This window comes from Mya arenaria, chromosome 13 (genome assembly GCF_026914265.1).
Source record: "Mya arenaria isolate MELC-2E11 chromosome 13, ASM2691426v1".
NCBI lineage: Eukaryota > Metazoa > Mollusca > Bivalvia > Myida > Myidae > Mya > Mya arenaria.
In genome coordinates this window covers 62,087,674-62,100,156 of record NC_069134.1, presented here as the reverse complement: position 1 = coordinate 62,100,156, position 12,483 = coordinate 62,087,674, and the positions used below count along the sequence as shown (strand labels likewise).

The window sequence follows — 12,483 nt, the reverse complement described above, 5'->3', positions numbered from 1 at the left end:
AATGGTAAATATACACGTTTTCACTTTTTTATGCATTCATTATGCTGTAAAAGACTTAGTCTTGTCAAGATTTTGTTGTTGTTGTTGTTTTTTCAAGAAATTCATTGTTTTTTTATTCATTAACGTAGTCTGCATTTATTAAATTGGGAAAAAACATATTTTTTGGGCAAAATGTCCATTTTCCCAAGGGGTAAACAGCCTTTTGAATGAGGTAAATTGCACCAAAATATCACTGTAAGAAAGTTGTTGTTTTTTTCAAACTACGGTGAACAAATTCAGCACACAATTAAACAGACAAGTTTAAAAAAAAACACGTTTGGAAAAGTTTTAATTCTTGTTTTATTTCAAAGTATCGTATTCCATTGCACAAAGTTCTTCGTGGTGTATATTGTTTTCCATGTTATGTACATGTTTTCCGCTATCATGGAGATCAGTCTGTACATAACTTACCACTGAAACCGCAGGATTCTCCAAGAGTCTAATCGCTAATTCACTCATCAAAGGCAACTTTGCGCAATATTCCCATCTACCCACGGAGTTGCTTATTACACTATAAAAATGCAATCTGATAGTGTTTCAAAAACGTTACTTTTCTGTAAATCTCCAGTCGAGGAACTGTAGGATTTAACACTGTTCCGAACAATTGTTGTTCCATTTCGAATACCTCCACGTCGGGGAACACAATCCCATCATTCAGAATTATGCACCTCTTATTTTTAAGTTCTTGTCTATATGTTAAGGTATTTCTTGATTGCGAGATATGTGTTCAATATCTAGGTTTGAGCCTGCATATAAAGATGATGATATACATCTCAGAGCGTTATCCTGTTAATTGCATCCTTGGCAAAAACTTAAACAAAGCATGAAGCATTTTTATGTCCATAAGATTGTTAACAGTTAAGAAATTATTAAGAGTTAAGTGAAAAGTGGAACGAGATGATATATGTCTGTGACGTCAAACTATGCACTTTTAGCCTTTCATAACAAAGCGTATTCATACAACATATAGTTTACCTCACTAACCGAATTCATTTAAGTAATCCTATAGGTCAAAGCTCAGTACCACCCCGCCAGGTCATATCTAAGTCAAAAAGGGTAGGTAGCGTATATTTCATAAAGAGATACTGATACATTAAAACATACTGATACATTAAAACCGTATTACAATGTGGATAATTTACTATCCAACTGAATTTTGTTCAGCAGTTTTTAGGTAAACGGCCAGCTCCACCACGACCGTTCATATGCAATCCAAAATGGTTTCAAGAACTACATGCACACACAGTTACCATTAAATGAACTAAACTTTACTATCAATAAAACCGTAGGTTATTATATCGAAACGCTCTGTGGAAGCAGTTGGGAGATCACTGAGAAAAGTTAATGAGCGTATGTCTCATTTCTTAAACCCACAGCTCTCGCATACACTTCTCTAAGGAGCGTTTAGGTTAACTACTACTAATTAATTTCCTGCATCAGGTCGGAAGTAAGCAAAGTTGCAGTCCAGAAGAAAATATATAATATCTGAGATATTCATGTTGTTGTTTTTCTCTCTTTTTGACTGCAGGTATTGAACTGATTTCAAAGATTATCATTAAGAAATTATGTGCATTACCCAGACTTAAAATCAGGCTGATGTAGCTTTCGCAATCTTGGACATATATATAATGCATCCTGGACCACATACGGGTACTTGGCATCTAGTTATAACGTACCTTAAAGGGACTCGTTCACGTTTGATAGGATCCGACAAAATGATTGATCAGTTTAGCAATGGATTTTCTAAATGATGTTCCAATGAGGATCTGACAGTCGTTTTTTTTTTGGTCTATTTTCATGAAAGTAAGGTAAATAACTCAATTTCAACGACTAATAAAATAAAATTGCCAACTTGAAATCTATGAACGAGTCCCTGCAATGTATGGTGCACCATGAGTGGTATTCAATATTCAACTTAAGTTAATCTTAGGGTCATACATCATTGACTTAATACACACTTTTGGTCAGTTATTGATAACTAGTCATCCGATTAGCTACATCGTTCTTAGACCCAATTAAGACCAGTATTGAATACCAGCACAGTTGTTCAACGATGTGGTCGAGCGCTTAATTTGAACTTGATTTAAAAATAAAAACCTTCCATTTTCAGGCGAATCTATCCGGCTGGCCCGGGACTTCGGGTACCTTTGTGAGACAGAGTTTCCGTCGCGTCAGTGTGCGGAATACAATACCCGACAGTATGCCGACCCTGCCGACCAGATGACACGAAAAAACATGATTCTTGCCACAAAGTAAGTATACACGTGTTTGTCAATGGAAAGGACGACATGTATTTAGATTCGGTTGGGGTAAAGCACAAGCAATACCCCAAAAGGTCAAAGTAGGTCAAATCACAAGTTTCCTTTTCAATGAACTACTTAAGCTTGGCAACAAACTTGACCAACTCTTTGTACAGTAATTCAAGAATGGCATTCAAAATTATGTAATGGAGATATAAGAAAATATTATACCTTGTAAATAGTTCACATATCTGAAAAGCGATCGAAGTATTGTATTTTTTAATGATGGTTATAACATTCCGTAGACATGTTTAGCAAATTTCACGCCCTGCATTTGTTATCTTTCAGACAAATCTTGAAAGAATTGATGGACCTTTTAAATCAGGACCGATCACCACTTGGCAACACGAGACCTCAAATGATATTGGAGCCAAATATCCAAAGACATCTTTCACATTTTAGTCTCATAACACATGGTTTCGGATCCCCGGCAGTGGTCGCCTCCCTTACTTCAGTGCAAAACTATTTAAACGAAATGTTGAAAATCATGGACAAAAGTTACGCTACGCAAAATGGCATGGACCCTAAAAAGACCGAAAAGGACGAGTGATGTTTAGCTGAAATAGTGCTCCTTTGAGTTTAGGATTTCTTACCAGCAATGTCATCTTAAGAGGATCCGGGATGTCTAGTTATGACGTTATATGGTGATGGGTAAAGCCATTGTGTGAAGGGGACCCACAAAGCTTATAATACATGCGTATACCTTTGCTATGTGTGTCAATCTGTATTCCTTCCGGTTGTTCAGTGTAATTTCAAAGCGAAATCCTTTTGGAAACCCAATCACGTGTATATGTGTACACAATCTGATGACGTAAGCTGATTTTGTGCTCCATTTATGGTCACGTGATACAGAATTGATCGCGTGATCTGGAAATCAAAAGGTTAATGAAATGTAAATGGCGATTGATCGATTTTGAGTTGATCAGCAGCGGAAATGTGATCATTTACATTAATAATCGCGATTTGCGGAATGATTTATGCTTGCGCATTGACATGAAGGTATTCCAGGCGTTTTGCATATCCATGGCTGTATTTATAACAGTTTAATGACTTACACTTTATTAATTTAATGATGATTAACATATATGTTGGTGAAATCCAGTGTTTCAAGATTTCAATGTTATATATTCATATATATATTATAGAAAGATAAAGATTTTGTATTTAACAATGAAAGTGCGATTTTTGGCACGGGATGAAACAACTTGGAAACCATCAAATGTGCTAAATGTAGTATTCACATTGGGCCAATTGTTCAGAACGTTGTTAAAGTTAACAACGTTGTTAACGGCTTCGTTATTATCTTTAAAAGATGCAATATTTTATGAATAGCTAATATACTTGCGTAAAACAAGTACAGCTGAAACAGTTGTCTAAATTACTGCAAATCACCGATGTATTATTTAACTCTTCCAGTACAGAAACGCATTAAAGGTCACAGCGATGACGTTAACAACGTTGTGAACTTTTTCAATTTTTCTGAACAATCGGCCGAATGTTGTTATTTAAACAACATGAATAACCATTTATGTCTTAAGATATGTTTGCGTCCGTCTGTTTCACGACCGACTTAAGATCGCATTTTCATTGTTTTATAAATCAAGAATAAATCGTGATTTGAAGAATAAGTATTACAAGTTGTAACATATTTGAAAGGACATATTTTTATTCTTCGAAACTAAAACCGCAGTTGCGGTATCATTTATTTCAAACTGTATGTACAGAATATTACCATACATGTTCTATTTATTACTTCTTTTTTCATTTTGTATTTTACTCCTATTATTGTAACCAACATTTTTCATATCACTATTCATAGGTAACAGTTGTTTACATTTAAAAAATGATCAGGATTTTTGGTTAAAATCCCCATAAAAAATCCCAATTCATTATCATCAGTTTATTTTTAAGTTATATTGGTGCTTTTATTTGTAAATTTTGATTGTTTTGTTTTGTATAAAATCACATGTCAAAATGACTTCTAGTCCGGATACGCGCATCAATAGTTCAATGCTAGACTGGTTTAAACACATGTTACTATAAATAGCATGCGTTAGGGCAATGTTGCATTTAGCTTTTTACATTCACATGATTTACGCAACTTTGCATTTGTTGAAAAAAAAAACGTTTTTAAACCATTCGGAGCTCCTCGGCCATTTTTATCGAAAACAACCTCGGATGTATTTGGGCGGTTTACATACTCAAAAAGTGGTACGTTTAAGTCCGCTGCAAGTAGATCGCGTAGTGATTTTATTTAGCAGTTAAACTTTATGACTTTACTCCTGGAAAACTTAATTATGTTTGCAATAATATACTTCACAAGCAATCAATTTAAACTTAGATCAATAAATACAATTCTAAAACACTACATTTCATAAATGATATAATTCAAAAATTTACGAACTACTTCAACTGATGTACCGGCATACATCAGAGGTTGTTTTCGATAAAAATGGCCGAGGAGTTCCGAATGTTTTTATACATACCAATAGTTAAAACTGTATTTCTTACATCATACGCACGCATCTATGAGTGATATGTTTGTGTTTAAACATTTTAAATCTAGAATACGAAGGTGTTTTTTTTTCAAGAAATATTTCTGTTTTTGTCTACTGGTCCAGCCCCTGTTTAAATATACCGATTCAAATCAAAGACGACTAACTGCTGTTTTTCGTAAATTAGTGTACGGCATATTTGAAAAAAGCTGACAGCCCATTGGACAAAATATAATTATGAACACTAAGTGAAAAACAATCTCTTTATGGTTGTAATTGCCTATTGAATTCGATATCATTTTCAACTGAACACAAGAAGAAAATATTAATTCCCAAAATGCTGAATGAAAAATTATTTTAAGAATTTAAAGTAATAAGGATTTCATTTTTCCCTAAAATGAGATTATTAACGAGAAGTTTGTTTTTGAATCGAGAATTATGTATAATTGTGTGCAATGATTATTTTGTCATTTATATGTTATGTGGTAAAATTATTAAATTCCATTTGAATATGAACAACTTAGTTTTTACTGAAAAAGAGACAATGAAGAAGTGTAATAAACGTTCCTTATACGCGTATGCGAAATCGTATCTATGGCGTCCAATTTTATCAAGGATTTAAAGAAACCAAGGTTAAAAGTAAAGCATGTTGTTGTGCGGGCGCGCGGGCGTCCGGGCGTCAAACTTGTGGTTTCAGCTCAATAACTAGCAACTACACGTGGAGACTTAGCGAAGTTTGTGGGGTCAAGATTAAGATCACTGTTTCTAAAATTAGAAAAAAAGTGTTTCCGCTAAATAACAGTGATGAATCATATAGTCTTACCTTGGAATTGCATATGGTATGTGGGGTCAAGGTCACGGTAGCTGTTTAACACAATAGAAAACATTATTTCCGCTCTTTAACTTTATTTAGGAGTGACGTAAAGTGATGAAACATACATGGATTGTTACCTTAGAATTGCATATGGTATGTGGGGTCAAAGTTAAGGTCGTTGATTATAAAAAATAGAGAAAAAACGGTTTCCGCTCAAGAACTATATTTAGGAGTGACGTATATTGATGGAACATCTTACCTTGGAATTGCATATGGTATGTCAGGTCAAGGTTACAGTCGCTGTTACAAATAATACTGCAGCTATTTCCGCTCAATAACTTTAGAAAAGGATTGCGTATAGTGATGCAATTTTGCATGATGCAAGTAAAGTTGTACCTTGAGATTGGATTTAAGATTAAGGACTGGCGCGGTCAATGTCAAGGTTGCTGTTACTTTTAGTAGAAAAACACTTGATAGGAATACTGTAAAGTGAAGAATTCTATAATATATCGAAATCATGTGGCGATTAACATTGGAATTGCATGTGCAGTTGTTAGGGTCAAGGTAACGATTGCTATTACTAAAAATAGAAAAAATATATCCAATCAACAACTTGATGTTTTGAAGTGATGAAACCTGGTTTGTGGAAATATATGTTGGGATTATCTTTTTAGATGATAAGGGTCAAAGTCAATGTTTCTATAAAAAGAAGTTGTATCTATGACTTCAGTTTAGAATAATGAGCAATCTCGTGGTTGTATTTTGGGCTTGTTCTTAGGTAAATGTGGCCGTTTTATTGCAAAAGTTATCGAAAACATTAATTTGCCATGAAAGATATAAGCGATATTTTGGCGCGTTTTTAACTTGGAAATTTATGGCCAAGAAGCTATTTATCTAAAAGGTTTTTTTATCTGTACACAAATCTAATGTGTTTTTTATCATTGAAGTCAAATGAGTTAAACATAATAATGCATTCAAAATGCATCAAACTTAAATTAAGTGTGACATTTTTAAAATCTTGCTTAAACCACAATTCAATGATACAGATGGACAAGAAAATTGACGACTACAGTTTTGACGGTTTAAGGTAAGCCATCTATCATTAGGATGCACAGACGTGTTGGTGTATTTTAGATATTTACATCGAGATCATTTACATGTTTAATTGATATTGATTAACCATAATATTTTTTTGCATGGATTACTTGTTTTAATAACTCCAAAGTGACGCTACTATTAAAATATAATATAGCAAAGGGGGGTAATAAACACAATTTTACTATAATTAATAAAGCAATTTTATTAATTTGTTTCCTTAATAGCATTATGCCTTGATAAAAAAAATGATGAAAATATTTAAAAAGTTACAACTTCGTAACTTAAAAATTATATTTTGCCATTATCATTTGTTTTGTATAAAACTATTAATGATGGATGGCTTACCTCTTAGTGTCTGCTTAAGAGATCAACATGACTTTGACGGCAAAGTCGCTCAGCTAAAAATAATAAAAGTGTCGTTAATGAATACAGCTGTTGATTTGATGTAATTATAATAAACCTAGAAATACTACCAACAAATAAACAACATTGAGCTGTCAAGTACTGATATTTCTGTTAGCGTTTTTCTTGACTTTATGGTTTGCAGTGCCTAATCAATAATCGCATTTCTCAATATTTATGGAACGATTTGATTCATAGATCATAAATTAATGTTTGATTTCCATCACGATAAATGCAGAGCGAGGGCTTTTCTTTTTTTCAGGTGACGGTAAATGGAAAAGGGGCAAAATAGTTGTTTGACGCATCCACATAAAACTGTGAAACAAATTTATCACGAAGAATTTCTCCACCAACAGATTATTTCAAAATTTCTGAATTCTTTGAATTTGGCTTCTGACCAAAACATTTCAGAAAATTAGTTCATATTTCTACGTCTGATTTTATAATTATTGTTAAATGTTGGGACAAGAATGAGGTTATGACCATTTAGTTAACACCCCCACCCCCCCACACACACCCCACCCCTCGGTAGGCTCATGTTCCAGTGAACTCGGGTTGGCCGTTCCAAGAGGCGGCAATCCCCATCGTATATCGGTAAAGCTGTTTTTAGGCATGTGTGGTCTGTCTGTTTGCGATTTTTGTACGTTTTGTACATCACACTTAGTGCCATTTAGGCTCTAAGTGATAGTATGTGTTTATTTTGAGTCTTCTACACGATGAGGTCGGCAAACCATGTGCAGCCTGGCGTCGATAATTAGATCAAGAAGACCAAAAATAAATGCTTATAACCAATTAGAAGATAAATTTTTTGAAAAACTCCCTTTTGTTAGTGTTCAGTGCAAAATGCTCCCGAATGCCTTTATATTAGTTAGTACGCATGCGTGAGGTTCCAAATAACGCCTTTTCAAAACCAATCTAAGAATAAATTCAAATTTGGCGGTTGTTTTCGTTACTAAATGGAAAACTTTGCGGTTTTATAATCTGCTCTATGTATTTTGGTTGCCAAAGCTCTTCTGAATGATTAAATGTTTGTTTCGGGGTGGGCTATTCTAAGGTTATCATACCATGGGTGCGAAACAGTGGCTCCAGCTCTTTTAGGAGTTGTATATAAAAAAGAGCCAATGACACTTCCGAGCTAGAGCAAAAGAACGGACATCATTATAAAACGTTAGTATATGACTTGTTATTTTATCTTGTATCACAATTATGAGGGCTTATATGAGAAATCGGGGAATGCAGTGCCATATAAATATGTTTTATCTTCACACGTATTTCGGTTATTTTGTATACATATTGTTTATAGAGTTATAAGACCGATTCTCCCATCAAACACATACATATTTACATGCAAAATTAGAACATTTTCACCAGTTTTCAGCTGAATTTCACTCAAGAAGCTTACATTTAAGATAAAACCAGTATTATCGAGTGCTTTTACTTTGTCGGGAAAAAAATGACCACCTGTTTACCGGAATAAGCATGACCACCTGTTTACCGGAATGAGCATGTTTATACTCTTTTTCAGCTGGAGCCCAAAGGCCAGGGAGGTTGAGCCAAAGCGTGGAGGCTGAGCCAATACGCTCTATAATAATGCCATTTTGATAAGAAATATCGGCAAATTCCGAACGCTAAATTCTTTATTAATAAAGATTACTTAATATAAAATGTTATATGTATTACTCCTCGATATGTTCCAAGTCAGAAAGTCAGATGTGAAGCAAAAACTGGAATCTATTTTGTTCTGTTAGATATATGTTTATTCATTCATTTCTATATATAAAAGTGGGCGAGGATACTTATAAGGTGTTTATTTCTTTAAGTTATCGTAATAGTAAAGCAAACCTGTGTTGTGTTATATTATGATAAATTGATTAAGTTTGACATTATTTGCATCTGAAAAGGGTTAAGGGATTTTAAAAAGTGTTTCAATCGTCGAACTCCTGAATTTTCATATTAAACCATGTGCGATTTCTGTTATTGTAGGACATTGTCATTTCAACATATTTGGTTCAAATATAGTACTGTTTTTTTTTTATCAATAAGGTTTGTTTTATTTTATTCATTTATGTCATGATTTATTTCAGAATATACAATATGTATGTATATTTTTATTGTCATTTATATTATTTTATTTATTTATTTTTGCACAAGTTAACCAACCAGGACTTTTCCTTCTGACTCAGTTAACATTTAGTTTTATCAGTTAAAACCAGGATTCAAGATAAAAAAATGTTTTTGTCAAAATGAAAATCAACTTACAAGAAATGTTATTGCCAGTCCGTTTGTTGATGAGTATCGTTCCTTAGATTGCCCTACAAATTTAAATATGAGTACTATATTTGATCCAAATATGTTGAAATAACAGTGTCCTACAATAACAGAAATCGCACATGGTTTAATATGTAGAGGTATATCCCGACGTTTGCCGGAGATTGCCGAGTTGTTACGATTGCCATGTACCACCACAAAGGGACATTGGGCACTGCAGCTTTTTCAAAACTATTCTCGATATCGTTTCAACAGCTCATAAAACAACTATAACACTATCAAATTAATAATAAATGATGATGACTCTATCCGGACCTGCAAAGAAACGGCCAAATATCTTCAATAACATTGGCTTACTATTGTTCTGTCGTGCGCAGAGACGCAAAACGACAAATAGAAACTCATAAAAAAGTTCATCAAAAGGAATGTCCGTGTAAAAGAACAGACAATTGCCGCACAAGCATCGCACGGCACGTGATATTAAACGCGAGTCTATTTGGCTTCAAGAAAATTGGGCTGAAAAAGCTCAATTTATTTGTGGGTGCAAATAAATGAAAATTTCATCGAGGGAGCTAAAATTCCAGGGATCTGATGGTAATGATGGAAATTAAGCATTGGTAGGATTTTATAGGTTTTTAACCTGCGTCGGCAACAATCCGTATAATGAAAATAATTATTGGCATATGTGCATTGTTTGAACTCTGATTTTCAATGTTGTGTTTAGTGTCGCTTTGTGTTAACGCGCATTGACATTGTGTTTGACTTCTGTTAAAAATTATATCTATGTTATGTGAACGCATTTCGATAATGCAAGGAAAACATGGCCAAGTTTTAACAGGATCATTAAATTTCCTGACTTCATCTAGTTCTTCACATTTGTACTAGGTTCGAACATATGTAGAAAAAGGTCGAGCAATAATGTTCTCCTACAAAGATTTGAGGCACCGATTGTTACGAACAGTCTTAAGTCTGAATTCAGCAAAACTGCAAATCTTCAGTTCATTGTAATTTTCTTTCTATTTATTACCATTCGATTTGTAACAATAATTTACATTATTGTAAAACGAATGGAATATAGATGATTCTTTGTTATTCGATAAAAGTGTTTCCCTGAGGTTGAGTCTAGACTTGGACTTGAGACTGTTCGCAACCATGGCCCAGGGGCCATATTCACTTAAGTTTGAGAATCAGGCTCAGAAAAGCATATTGATTTCAATTTTGATGTAAGAATGCTAATACAAGAGCAAGAATTGCCAAATACATGTTCTGAATGTTACAAATAATCTGTTCTGCAATCAGGCACACATAGTTGGCCAATATTAATCATACTATAAATATTTATGTACGTGAAGTTAGCAGCCTAGCGGCCTAGCGGCGTGAAGTTAGCGGCCTAGCAGCCTAGCAGCGTGAAGTTAGCGGCCTGACGGCCTGGCGGCCTAGCGGCGTGAAGTTGGCGGCCTAGCGGCCTAATTTTTTCCCTATTTCAAAGCAATTGTCCATGCGTTTTTCTGGAAAACAATGATAAATCAATGTTTTTTATTCATTTATAAACATAGCGACCATAAATTGTTTTCTATTCAGAGCATTTTTATATGCGTTTCCTTCTAAAACAATGATAAATTAACTGTTTAATGCACAAATTGTCAATCTCAAGCAATTATCAACATTTTTTTCCAAAAAAATCGTTCAAGTAGTTCAGCGGCCTAGCGGCCTAGCGGCGTGAAGTTAGCGGCCTGGCGGCCTAAAATGGTATCCTATTACAAAGCATGAATACATGCCTTTTCTTCTTAAAGAAATCATATATTAACTGTTTCTATGCACAAAATATCATTTCGAAGCGATTTTATATGAGCAGGCACGTTTTCATGCTTTAAAAAAGATAAAAATTGAAAAAAAAAGGTTGAAAATCTCTTCAAATTGATATTTTGTGCATAAAAACAGTTAATATATCATTGTTTAAGAAGAAAAGGCATGTATTCATGCTTTGAAATAGGATGCCATATTAAGCCGCTAACTTCACGCCGCTAGGCCGCTAAATCGGCTTTTTTGAAAAAAGTGTTGAATTCGTTTCAGATTGATAATTTATGAATAAAAACAGCAAATATATCATTGTTTTAGAAAGTAGGAATGTTTGCATGCTTCAAAATAGATCAATGTTTGATCGACTTTTTTGTAAAAAATGTTGAAATCGCTTCAAATTGATATTTTGTGCATTAAAACAGTTAATATATCAGTGCTTTAGAAGAAAAGGCATATATACATGCTTTGAAATAGGATACCATTTTAGGCCGCTAGGCCGCTAGTCCGCCAGGCCGCTAACTTCACGCCGCTAGGCCGCTGAACTGCTTGAACGACTTTTTTGGATTTTATTTCGAAAATCGCTTCACAATGATATTTTGTGCATATAAACAGTTAATATATGATTATTTTAGAAGAAATGGCATGTACACTTGCTTTGAAATAGGATACAATTTTAGGCCGCTATGCCTCGAACTTCACGCCGCTAGGCCGCTAGGCCGCTGAACTGCTTGAACGACTTTTTTGGAAAAACTGAGAAAAAAAATTATGGCCGCTATGTTAATAGTTGAATAAAACATTGATTTATCATTGTTTCTCCAAAAAAAGCGCATGAACAATTGCTTAGAAATAGGGAAAAAATTAGGCCGCTAGGCCGCCAACTTCACGCCGCTAGGCCGCTAACTTCACGCCGCTAGGCCGCTAACTTCACGTACATTAAATATTTTGAAAATTTAAGAATTTAGTCTTCGGAGCTTTACAAACTAACAAACTTATGCTCAATTCAATACGTTAGTGGTTATGGACACATCGCTTCTCAGACTAAAGGCCGTTAAGGAGACTCTCCCCACCACTGTTTGTTTTTAATAGATACTGTGCTGATACAATGAAAATCGTCACCTTGATCTTTAACTCCCGCTGAATGCTATTCTGAGCATCAGACCGTTGAAATTGGGCTGAAAATGGCAGACCACTCACATGTCACTTAAGTAAGCATTGACATCATGTTCTTAACAGGATCGAAATGACCTTTAAATGTGACCTTGACCTC

At 34.4% G+C, this 12,483-nt stretch overlaps 1 protein-coding gene across 2 annotated transcripts in view; it reads left to right on the top strand.

Annotated features, from left to right (window-relative positions):
- The window catches only part of LOC128212971 (transcription factor AP-2-beta-like), a 32,447-nt gene extending 27,100 nt beyond the window's left edge, over window positions 1-5,347 (top strand). For both annotated transcript variants that reach the window (XM_052918400.1, XM_052918399.1), the window contains exons 6-7: window positions 2,150-2,291; window positions 2,628-5,347. In XM_052918400.1, the coding sequence (XP_052774360.1) occupies window positions 2,150-2,291; window positions 2,628-2,889 (404 nt within the window). In that variant the 3' untranslated portion in view covers window positions 2,890-5,347. The remainder of the gene's footprint in view (window positions 1-2,149; window positions 2,292-2,627) is intronic.
- Window positions 5,348-12,483: the final 7,136 nt, after the last annotated feature.